At 44.7% G+C, this 11,870-nt stretch overlaps 1 protein-coding gene across 1 annotated transcript in view; it reads right to left on the bottom strand.

Moving 5' to 3' along the window:
* The window catches only part of COL4A6 (collagen type IV alpha 6 chain), a 266,092-nt gene that overhangs the window by 135,708 nt on the left and 118,514 nt on the right, over positions 1 to 11,870 (bottom strand). The window contains exon 3 of the mRNA XM_059385604.1: positions 7,933 to 8,016. Within this exon, the coding sequence (XP_059241587.1) occupies positions 7,933 to 8,016 (84 nt within the window). The remainder of the gene's footprint in view (positions 1 to 7,932; positions 8,017 to 11,870) is intronic.

Below are 11,870 nucleotides of genomic sequence, written 5' to 3'. Positions count from 1 at the left end.
AGAGAGAGAGAGAGAGAGAGAGAGAGAACAAGCCAGGGGAAGGGCAGAGAAGCAGATTTCTCACTGAGCAGGGAGCCCAATGTGGAACTCAATCCCAGGACTCTGGAATCATGACCTGAGCTGAAGGCAGACACTTCACCAACTGAGCCACCCAGGCATGCTATCCCATAATGCTTTTAAACAAATCCTAAGTTTTAATATCCTGCATGACAACATGCCTGTTGATAGATGACCAAAAATGGACTAGTGACACAGGAAGTGATCCCAGGCAACTTGAAAGCAGAGGGGAAGAAGTGGGTGAGGATGCCATGGTGGGACAGTGGGAAGGAGGGATGGAGAGCTGGAAATGCCAGAGCAAGAGGCAGGGAAGAATGGATGGCCAAAGGAGGAAGTTAGGAAAGGGGTAACCAGATGGCAAGGGAAGATGATCGCAGACTCTATGAGAAGACAGTATGTCACATACTGGCATGCGGGACGCTCACCCATGTCTTGACAGCCAATGTCTCTGACGTATGGGTCAGCGAGCCAATCCCAGGAAAACCAAGAGGTCTCTAGAGATCTGCACACAGAACACTTCCCCACGGAAGTAGGGGGGAACTGTTTCCTTTCATCGGAATGGTGGATGTAATGTATTCAAGCAGTGCGAGGCTCAAACAATGCTTAGCCTAAAGAGTGGGTCTGTGAAGCTGGAACTACGGGAACTACGGGAAGAAAGAACTCCTAGGCAGGGCAGCCTCAGCTGTGAGAAGCTCCCAGCATCGGGAGTAAAAGGCCACAGCAATTGATTTACATCTGGGCAACTGCCCAGACACAACTCCAAAGGGTCAGACACCATCAGCCATTGCCTTCCATATCTCCCTGCAACACTAGAAAGCATAAGACACTCTGGCAGCAGGGGACTGTCAAGGTGCAGTGTGGTAACAGTGTCTTAGTTGATCAGAGCTGGTGGGCCATTTGAGATTACCCAGCACAAAACCCTCATTTTACCTCATTTTACCCTGAGAGGGGAAAGCATCAGCCCAAAGTCATCCAGTCAGCAAAACTCTGGCCTGCTGCCTGGGTCTCTGGATATCTAAAGTGGAACTCTTGATGTCACTGCTGCGTATTATCTCCTCCTCTGGCTTCTTGGCTCCTAACAGAAGCCTCCCTCATTAATGTGGATAAATCCCACACTGCCCCCAAACGATCAAAGAATGGATTAAGATCACCACAAACATCTACTGGGCTATGACTGCACCTTGATTTGGTGCAGAGACACTAAATTTTAACCTTATCATCAATTATCCTGCACTTAAATAATCATAGTATACTGAATTCCACAGAGAATTTTAATTTTTTCCTTTTTTTTTTTCAACCTCCCTCCCTTAGGATCACCTGATGGCTACTTCCCTGCTCAAAGGCTGTTCCTTTCCTCCCACGAGGGGAGAGGAACAAGGGAAACTCAAGACCATTAACTTTGCAAAAAGCTAAGAGGCCTGGTGGGGAGGAGAGTGCAATCACTGTCAAAAAGAAAGCCTGTGATTACCTTTGACTCACAATTTTTCAAGAACAGCCTCATCTTCGAGGAAGAACTCATCGCTATAGGAACCAGAGTGTGGGGAAGTAGAGGGGTGTTGCTTATAGCTAATAGTAACTAGAAACAATATGGAAATGACTGCCCCGGCCCTTGCCTTTTAGCAGAAGAGAGTCCCTCCAAGACAGTGGACTCTCATCTAATCCAGGGTGTGGAGAGTAGGGCTGGACCCCTACCCATCCCAATTGGTTGGTCAGTTGGTCAGTCCTTTACAAAACAGTTGGTAGTGCCTACTGCCCCCACAGAATCTAAAAAGACCCAGCCTCTGCCCTTTAGGAGTTCCTAAGCTAGTGGAGAGTGGACAAGTCGGTAGCTTGCTATGATTCAGCACAAGAGGAATAGCAAGGAGATAAGCTCAGCCTTGCAGATCACAGAAAGCTCCACAAGGAGGTGAAACCTGTGTTCGGTTTTAAAGGATGGGTAAACAGAAGCAAGCCAGCAGAGACAGGGTAGAGCCAGTGGAAGGAGAGTACATGGAGATGGAGCAGCAGGTATAAAACCTGGAATCCTATTAAATAACAGCAGGTTCTGTGAACTGTAAGGAGTTCAGTTCAGGCGTCTGGTTTGGTTTGGTTTTCTGTAGGAGGAGGCTCCTGGTGGTGAGAGCTATTGTGGGAGAGGCAGTCAAGCCCTAGGCCACAGAGGACTTCCTAAGGCTACTGGAGCTAAGATTTTATTGTGAGATCTACCGGGAGCCACTGAAGGATTTTGAGCAAGAGTTTTAGGATCATATTTATATTCTGGAAAGATTATGACAGCAGAATGGCACATGGCTGGGAAAGACTGAGACTAGCAATTGGAGGACCAGTCTGGGGGCTCAGAGGGTAATTCAGGGAAGACATTATATGGCCCTGCATTGGACAAATAGGTATGGATAAAAGTGGATGGATTTGGGCTTTGTTTCAGAAGATAAACGGACAGGATGTGATGATGACCTGGAGGTGATGGTGGATAAAGTTTTCTGTCTTGAGCAATAAAGTAGTGGCATTTGCTGAGATAGAGGAGATGGCTAAGACTTAGGAAGGGACACGTCTGGTGGGAGGTGATAGTGGAATTCTGTATGAGACATGGTTGTGGTGCCAGTAAAATCCAAGCAGAGATGGTCAATAAGAAATTGACCATGCCAGGGGTGCCTGGGTGTCTCAGTTGGTTAAATATCTGCCTTCAGCTCAGGTCATGATCTCAGGGTCCTGGGATTAAGCCCTGCATCGGGCTCCCTGCTCATCAGGGGGGTCTGCTTCTCCTTCTCCATCTGCCCGCTTATTCTTTCTCTCTCTCTTTCTCCCTGCCAAATAAATAAATACAATCTTTTTAAATAATAATAATAATAAAGAAGTTGAATAAGCTGACCTGAAGCTAAGGAAAAAGGTCTGAGCTAAAGATAGAGATTTAATATTTATCATCGAATCGGTGGCAGCAGAAATTGCTGGCATCTATGAAACCACCCTCTCCTAGGAAGAGGAGATGTAGCAGAGAAGCAGGATGAGGACAAAACCCTGGGGAGTCCTAATCATAGTAGGAGAAACACAAGGAGAGAACTTCATGAAATCCAAGGGAACAGAGCATTTCAGGAAGGAAGGAAGTGTCTCGTGCAGCAGAGAGGCAATGGAAGATAAAGAATGAAACATGTCCATTGGATCTGGCAACAAGCAGGTTACTGGGGACTGGTGCTTGCAAGGCTAGCCTGCAGAGGGCCGACGGGTGGTTGGGCAATGAAGGCAAGAGGCTTGCCCATACACAGGCAACTGGAGCAAGGCCCGGCCACCCAAGGAGTTCATGTGCAACATAAGCTTTGGCAGAGGATTAGGACATTGGGGTGTGCATGGTAGCAGTCAGTCAGGGTAAGGTTGTGGGGTTGGGTGGGTGCACAGGGAAAAAGGGAAAGATGTCCACCAAAATGGCCCAGATCAGGAGCCAGTGGAAAGGCCTCTGGGTAGCTATGGCACCAGTCTTCTGACACAGGGAACGCCAGCTGTTTGCAGGAGGAGAGTCAAACAAAGCCAAACCAAAGGAAATCAAACCCAAAAACAAAAGTAGTGGTCAATGCATCTGGGCCTGGAATTCATGGGAAACACACAGTTTTTGACAGAGAAGCAGCAGGAAGCAGGCAGCAGATGAGGAGATAAAAAACCTGGGGTGTTTCACATGAAACTCTCCAGCTAGGACACAGAGGTAAAACAGGGACAAACAGCCTTGACGGGGGAGGAGGGGAATCCCAGTATTCCCTATAGTTTGGGATTACCTGTGATAATCCTTTAGGTGGCAGGCATAATTAGGAGCTCACCGTGCTATATATAAACGCCAGCCAAAACACCTCGAAAATGCGGGAAAAGTCTGAAATCATATTAAGGAATACAGCAGGCTTGGAATAAAACACACAGTCCCACCAGCTCCCAGCTCAAGCACACACCAATGCAGTACAATGCAGAGAAACCTGCAAATTCAGTAGGGAAAGATGGGAAAAGGTGGATATATTTTGTTTGATCTAATGCTACCACTCCCCCATCTAAATACAGGGAAAAAAAAAAAAACAACTCCAAGAATGGTTTTCCCAGGTAATAAAAGATCTCCCCCCGCCCTGAAAGAAAACTGAAAGTCAAATCATAAGTCCAAATTTCAATGTCCAAGGGAAAAAAAGAAACCCTTTCTTTAACATTAGCAGGTATGTTTTCTTTTAAAGTTGACATTTGCTTAAAGAAGGCTAAGCAAGTTTCCCTATGGACAGGCTAGTGAGCTTGGCCAAGACACTTCCTTGTGGCATACAGATAATATGGACCCTGGGAGAAGGTGCTTTGTAAAGTACCAAAGCAGTGCACCAATGCCAGGCAAAGGCTTTTTACCAGGCAGGGCAAACTGTCAAGAAAGCAGTTCGAGAGTGCTTAAACCAGAAAAGGGTTGGATTGCCATTGTGCAGGAGTATTAGGTGTTTTGTAAATGTCCTAGTCAGTTCAAGAGGACTTTGGCAAAGGAAAAGTACACACTGCCCAGCAAACTATGTACTGGATGTTTTCCCGAGGCAGGAGGCAGCCCCGCCAATGGCTGCGGCATATCTCAGGGGTGACCCGACGTTCCATTCCTCTCCCAGCTCACAGAGCTCGAAGGGAACAGCTTGAAATCCAAATGGGGCCCGCTGCTCAGCTAAGGAAAACAGTCTCAAATCTTTCTGACATCTGCACAAAAGGGATACTGAGGGGCTGCCCTGCAGGGTCAACAGAGCTGGAGTCAGTTTAAACAATCCTGCTTGGCCCTGGGAACTCAGGAGGGTAGGGAGAGTGACTCAAAGGGACTTGGTGGCCCAGGCGGCACCCAGCATCTGCATTCATAAGGTCTGCCCCACATGCGCTGGCCCCCTGATCTATATGGGAAATAGGACATCCCCGGTCTTGACTTGTGAATCACAGCTTGGTCTGGATCAGTAACCTGGACAAATGTTCCCAGCAACCACAGACTTCACAAATAAGCTCCAGGACTGTGTTTAACTGTGCAGGCTCGGAACCTTTTAAATATTGAGAAAAAAACAATCAGTGCGGTGATACTCTCTTTTTCTCAGTTCCACAGCCCTTCAACCACCCATGTTTTCAACAAAGAAGACAGGCTAGGGCTCCATATGTTTGGAAACCAAATGAGAGCTCCTTACTTAGGAAATCCACTGGCTTCTATCTTTAAAGATCAAAATCTCAGCCAGAGGTCAAACAGTGTGGTTACCTTCAGCATGTTTGTCTGGTGTGGGACTAAGGTCTGTTCAGATGTATAAATAAATTTCCTACTTTTAAAGCCTCTGAACCCCCAACCAGCAGCCTGGATCTACTTTTGAGTTCCTGGGTGGCAGGGTCTGACCGATGCCTCCTATCACCTACAATCTGCCAGGAAATGCTTTTCTGCATCAAACTGCAAATCTCACACGTTTCCACCTGGGCCATTTTTATTTATGGTACCTTTGTAGAGGAAAGATAAGTTGGTCAGAATCACTCATTATGAAAGTGGACAGAGGACATGTCCAGAAAATTCACAGAAAAAATACAGATGCTCCATGAATATGGGAAAAGACACTTGTAGTCTGGCAATTGGGAAGATTTCCACCCAAATTAGCAAAAGTATTAAATGTTGGCAAGGGTGTAGACACGTGGGCACTCCTGTACAATGCTGATGGGAGTGTAAATCGGAGTATTTTGGGGTAATTGAGCACTAGCTTTGAGAATTAAAAATCTTTATTACCTTGTATCTGGAAATTCTGATCCTATATGCACAAGAAGGTCTGTTTAAGGATTTCCACTGGGGCACTGCCACTTTTTAAAACAGCAAACGTTTGGAAACAACCTAAGATGTTCATCAAAAGAGGAACGAATGGACGGATTAAACTATGGGGGAGAGAAAAAGCTCTTAAGGACATATTAAATGGCTTAAAAAAAAACAGAACAAGACACAATATATGATTGTATTTTGGGGAAAAAAAACAGAAAATGTCACTTTTTATTCATATTTCTACAGGTCTCTGATAATATACAAGAAAAGACCAGAAAGACAACAGGGGGTCTGGAATCTCAAAGGAGACTTCTTAACCTCTATCGTTTACATGTTGTTTAAGAATGTATTCATATATTTGTTATAGAAGCATCTTTTTTTCTAAAGTGTTTCCTGGTTAAAGATTAGAGGCAGAGGCATGTGCCTCGGTGGCTACAGTGAACATGACTTCTCTGGGAGGCAACAGTGGGTAAAAGTAAATAGGCAAGAAATCAAAGGACCCAGGTAATAGTCTGAATCTGTCATCAATTTGCTATGTGACCCTGGGAAGTTATTTTCCTTCTCAGAGTCTGCTTTCTCTGTACAATCAGTGGTTAAGATGAGAAGCTCCCTAAGATATGTCTCTTTCTGATATTTTATGATTCTCTAAGTCTACTCCTTTAATGTATAATGGGTCTGGTCACTTTTGATGAGGAGATGGCTTTTTCTCTTCCTTCAAATTCTGGTGTAGTTTGATATTTCACTTTACTCTAAATGGAAGATAATGAAAGAGAAGGTGGAGTGGCCACTCTGTTCCCTGTTTGGCCATGTTTTTGAGGGTCTGGTTGACCAATTACGCTCCCTCCCTTTGACAGTCTAAGCTCTTAGGCTTGTTTGAATGTGATCAGAGTACAGACACAAAGCTGCAAGTCAGAAGATCTGAATTCACGGGGTGGCCATAAATCCCAGGGACATAGATTATATTTCATTTTGTAAAAATGAACCCCCTTGAATACCTTTTTTTCCCCTGAGTTACACTAAAGATGTCAGTTTATTTTGTGAGAGTCAGGGGTACAAATCAGCTGGGCAACCCTTCCCATATGCATATACAAGGGCTAATGGAAACGCTCTGTTAACACATGGTGCTCACTGTGATTTACCAATAAGGACCAAAACACAGAGTTATTTCCCATAATGTTTTTAAACAAATCCTATATTTTAACATAAGATCTATAAATCATTCTTTATGGGCAGTCACCCGAATTTCTGGACTTTAAGGCTACCCTGGAAACTCTTTTTCCAAAACTTTCATTTATTTATTTATTTTTTAATTTGAAAAATTTTATTTATTTACTTGACAGAGAAAGATACAGCGAGAGAGGGAACACAAGCGGGAGAGTGGGAGAGGGAGATGCAGGCCTCCTGTGGAGCAGGGAGCCCGATAGGGGGCCCAATCCCAGGACCCAAGCTGAAGGCAGATGCTCAACGAACTGAGGCACTCAGGTGCCCCAAGGCTTTCATTTGTTTATTTGTCAGAGAGAGAGATAGAGAGAGAGAGAAAGCATAAGCAGGGAATGGCAGGCAGAGGGAGAAGCGAGCCCCTTGCTGAGCAAGGAGCCCAACATAGGACTCGGTCCCAGGACCCTGAGGTCATACCTGAGCCGAAGGGAGATGCTTAACAGACTGAGCCACCCAGGCATCCCAAGGAAACTCCTGACTTCTGACCAGTCCCATCCCAGTAGATAACAACTGGACCACTTGTTACCCAGAGGGAAGAACTGAGTGGCTAAAGAGGAGCTATGAAAATGCATGTCTATCTACAAACATAATCTGGTTCTTCACAACCTAATTGGCTTTTGGAAGTACTCCAGATGAAACCTTGAGGGAAGGTTGGCATTAAGTCAACAAAGGAAACCTCTTTCTGATCTCGCAGAGACCTTGACCAATTTAGTTCTGCCTCTCATCTGGTTAGCAAAGATCCTTCCAGCTGGTCCTCACCACTTGGCTTATTCCATGAAGTCACAAGAGTGGATTCTAAGCAGTTTAAGTCTAAAGAAAGCACACACGCACACGCACACACACATCAGATCAAAACTCCCTTGACTGTGTGTCTTTCAGCAATGGAAGAAGCCACTTACTCTGGATCCTTTCTCAGGAAAGCATATACAGCCACCGCCGCAGTCTTGGCCCCCACATGGCTTTCCATAGGACTTCTTCTCTCCCTATTTAAAAAAAGAGAGAGAGGAAAAAAAAATTAGTAAGCCAGGCGCACCAAGAAACAATGTAGCCCCAGGGAACCTGACCCTTAGCCACACTCCTCCGAACAAATATGTTCAGAGCGGCTTAATCACCTCAATTGATGGTGTCGTGAGTCACACTGAACTTGTGTATTTGGTGTTCAGGGAGAAGGCAGTAACTGTAGAGAACTTGAGAGAAATTCAAGTGTTAGAACGTGATGATAGACGAAAATGGCCACCTTGTACCCTGTTCTCAGAATTATTTTCCTCAGGCTCACTTTCAACATATCATTCAAACTTTACAGTAACATCCCTGTGCCCCAGTTAGTCAGATTCAAATGTTTCAGTTGGTATTGAACAATATACCCTCAATTGGTCAACTTCCTTTTTTTCTTATCTGCTTGATGATGATGAAGATGAGTACTAGCTGAATTTTTACAAAGCCCCTGTGTGACCTGACCTGTATTGACCTCTCTAACCTCATCTCTTCCCCCTCTCCCTGGCTCGCTCTGCTTCAATCACACTGGTATTTCTCTGTATAAAAACTTAAGCTTGTTCCTGCTTCAGGGCCTTTGCCCTTGCTGCTACTTCTGCCTGGAATGTTCTTCCCCTAGAAGTTTTTGTTTTGTTTTGTTTTGTTTTATTGCTGGCCTCTTTTTAATCATCCAGGTCATAGTTCAATTGTCTAGTCTCAGAGAGACCTTTCCTGACTACTCAACCTAAGGCAGTCCCCAGTTCCTTCCCATCATATCACTGTGTTCTCCTTTCAACATTAAACATTCTTCCCCCCCACTAGAATGTAAGCTCCATGTAAGTAGAGGCCTTATCTAAATTGTCAATGTTATATTCCCAATGTCGAAGAGAGCAGATGGCACAAAGAGTGTTTTGATGACCGTCTGAGTGGAGCTGGGATTTGAACCCCGGTCTAACTAACTCTAAAGCCTTGACCTTAACACTTATACCTTAGAGTTTTCTAAGTTCTCTGTCTCCCAGAGTCTCAAAGCAAGGGCTCAAAAATAAGGACTCTCCATTCTGACCCTATCTACCCTATCTACCTGGAGGGGAGGAGAAGCAAAACATAAATTCCAACTATTATCTATAACAAGAACTTGATCTCTGGGATGGATTTAGTATCACCCAATTTTTTGTTTAATGTTGAGTGTTCTTTTTTTTTTTCCCTCAAAAGAGAAAGGCATATTTATGAGCCCTGCGTTGTACTTAAACATTCTTGCCTCTTTGTACTGTGAGTCTTTTCCTAATTTCCAGGGAGCACTGTGAATTTCTCAGATGGTCTCTTATCTCTTTAGACATTCCCACAACACTTTATCACCACAACATAGTGGTAGCAGAGCTCTGACACAGTATTGCTGTTTTAGATTTCAAACACCTTCTTGATATGAGATATTTTATCGCTTATATGCCTTTGACATGGTGTTACTGTACACTTTCCAGTTTGCCTTCCATTTTATGGTATACAGGACAGGCAAATTCCATAAGGGTGAGATCAAGAGGTGCTGTGGGAGGAAGAAGTGGTGGTGGGGGGGGGTTGGCAACAGGCCAGCACCAAATTCAACCTTCACTCATGCTGTCACCCTTGTCTCCTGCCAAGTACTATATTTCTTGGGGGTAACAGATAATCTGCAGTTACTTCTACACATATTTCTGTATTTTCTTCAGCGAGCATATATAATTAGTAATGAGAAAAACAATTATGTTACTGAATGATACAAGTTATCCCCCTTCAAGGGAGAGGACACAACAGGCATGGCCAGAGTTGTTTGGATATCCGTTTGTATCTCTGGCTTACTTCCAAACAATGCGTTTTGGGTGTCCTACAAAATGTGTCGGTCACGAACCCAACATTTCCAGATCACTCGTATGGAGCAAGAGAGCTGGATAAGACAGGGGATAAAATCCCATGCAAAGTAGCTGGGCAAAAATGGAAGGAACAGAAGCTAAGGTTTCTTGGGAACTTGGCAGAACAAGGAGGCAAAGACACCCAGCTAACAGACAGGAAGCCATCACGTCCCTTGGTCACAGAGGGAAGTAACTAGAGAAGCCCCACTGGCCACAAGGCAATTTCCGGCCATTCTGGCCCTGGTCAGTTCTCCCAGGAGTCTTCAATTACAGTGAGGGCGGGAGGAATGAAAGGAGTGGCTTCCAGGGAACACTACAGGACCAGGCTCTAAGGAAGTTTCTTCCTTCTCCTGGCTTGTCTGGGGATCCTTCAACCCCTGCTCTACCGGGCCACATCCCTCATGTCATTCCCATCCTGGAATGCTCTCTGCTTCCTCTCCAAACCCAACCCCTTCCCTACATCCACCGAAAATTTGAACTGCAAAGGCACTGAGAGGTTATCCAATACAGTCCTTCTTCAGTCTACCTGTTTTTTTTTAACTATATGTATTTATTGTTCTTTCTTGCTATCCTGAAAAGAAATTCATCAGAATCAGTGATAATAAAGATGTAAACCGTACTTTCAAAAGCACATATTATGACATAACTGTCTTGCAAAGCAGAAACGAAAGGCATTTATAATGCAACAATATGTATTCTCATCTATAAATGCTCATACATAACTATGTTAGAAAATGTGAAGGTGTCAGAGGCTAGCAGCTCAGTGCAGGGTCACCATGAATGGGATAGCCTGCTAAAGTAGAATGACCCTGGGATGTGGTATCAATGACTCAAGCACCATGAATGCAGTTGCTATCCCCATGCTAATAATGCATAGTAAAGTTCTGGGGGAAAAAAAAAAAAGCTTAATATTTCCTCTATTTTGGGGGAAGTTTTACTTAAAAATGAAGCCATGAAAAAAAAAATTCAACTTGAGATGTAAAATGGGGTTATGTTCTAGGCTCAGATAATTATAAACAGAGTTCTCACATACATGAATGTCTAGAAGTCTTCTAAAGCTCGGGCAAGATACAAGACAATTTTTTTTAAGATTTTATTTTTTTATTTATTTGAGAGAGAGAGAGATCACAAGTAGGCAGAGAGGCAGGCAGAGAGAGAGGGGCAAGCAGGCTCCCCGCTGAGCAGAAAGCCTGACGCAGGGCTCGATCCCAGGACCCTGAGATCACGACCTGAGCCGAAGGCAGAGGCTTAACCCCCTGAGCCACGCAGGTGCCCTACAAGACAATTCTTCATAGTGTGCAGAACACCTGCCATTCCTGGCTCCTACCGAAGAGCCACCTCCTAATTATTTTCACAACCCAAACTGACCTCACAATTTGCAAAATACCTCCTAGGGGTAGGGTACTTCTGGTAAGAAGTCTAATCCACATCATTAATTTTCCGGATAAGAACCATGAAGGAAAGAACTTTGGTCCAGGTCACACTGTTAGCAAGTGAAGCCTCACACTTCCCTTGCAACTCCACATTCTTCCTGCTATTCCATACCTCTCAAGGCCAAGTTCAAGTTCCATTTCTTCCATGGGCACTCTAGCTCAGCAAAATGACTCAGCAGGCCCACCCACTGAGCAAGTGTCACGTGTCGCTTCCTGACAGTACTTGCAATGTTTCCGAGGTTGCATGGTTGAGTGTCTTGTTTCCTCAACCGAACAATAATGTTGATAAGGAAAGGTCAATCTATTTTACCTCTTTGTATATTCCCACAGCTTTAAGAGGGATGACCTATCTTCTAGCCATTACTTTTTTTTTTTAAGATTTATTTGACGGAGAGAGAGAAATCACAAGTAGGCAGAGAGGCAAGCAGAGAGAGAGAGAGGAGGAAGCAGGCTCCCCGCAGAGCAGAGAGCCCGAAGTGGGGCTCGATCCCAGGACCCTGAGATCCTGACCTGAGCTGAAGGCAGAGGCTTTAACCCACTGAGCCACCC

The sequence above is a fragment of the Mustela nigripes genome, chromosome X (genome assembly GCF_022355385.1).
Source record: "Mustela nigripes isolate SB6536 chromosome X, MUSNIG.SB6536, whole genome shotgun sequence".
NCBI lineage: Eukaryota > Metazoa > Chordata > Mammalia > Carnivora > Mustelidae > Mustela > Mustela nigripes.
The sequence above is the reverse complement of the archived record's forward strand: the minus strand, read 5'-3'. Positions and strand labels throughout refer to the sequence as shown.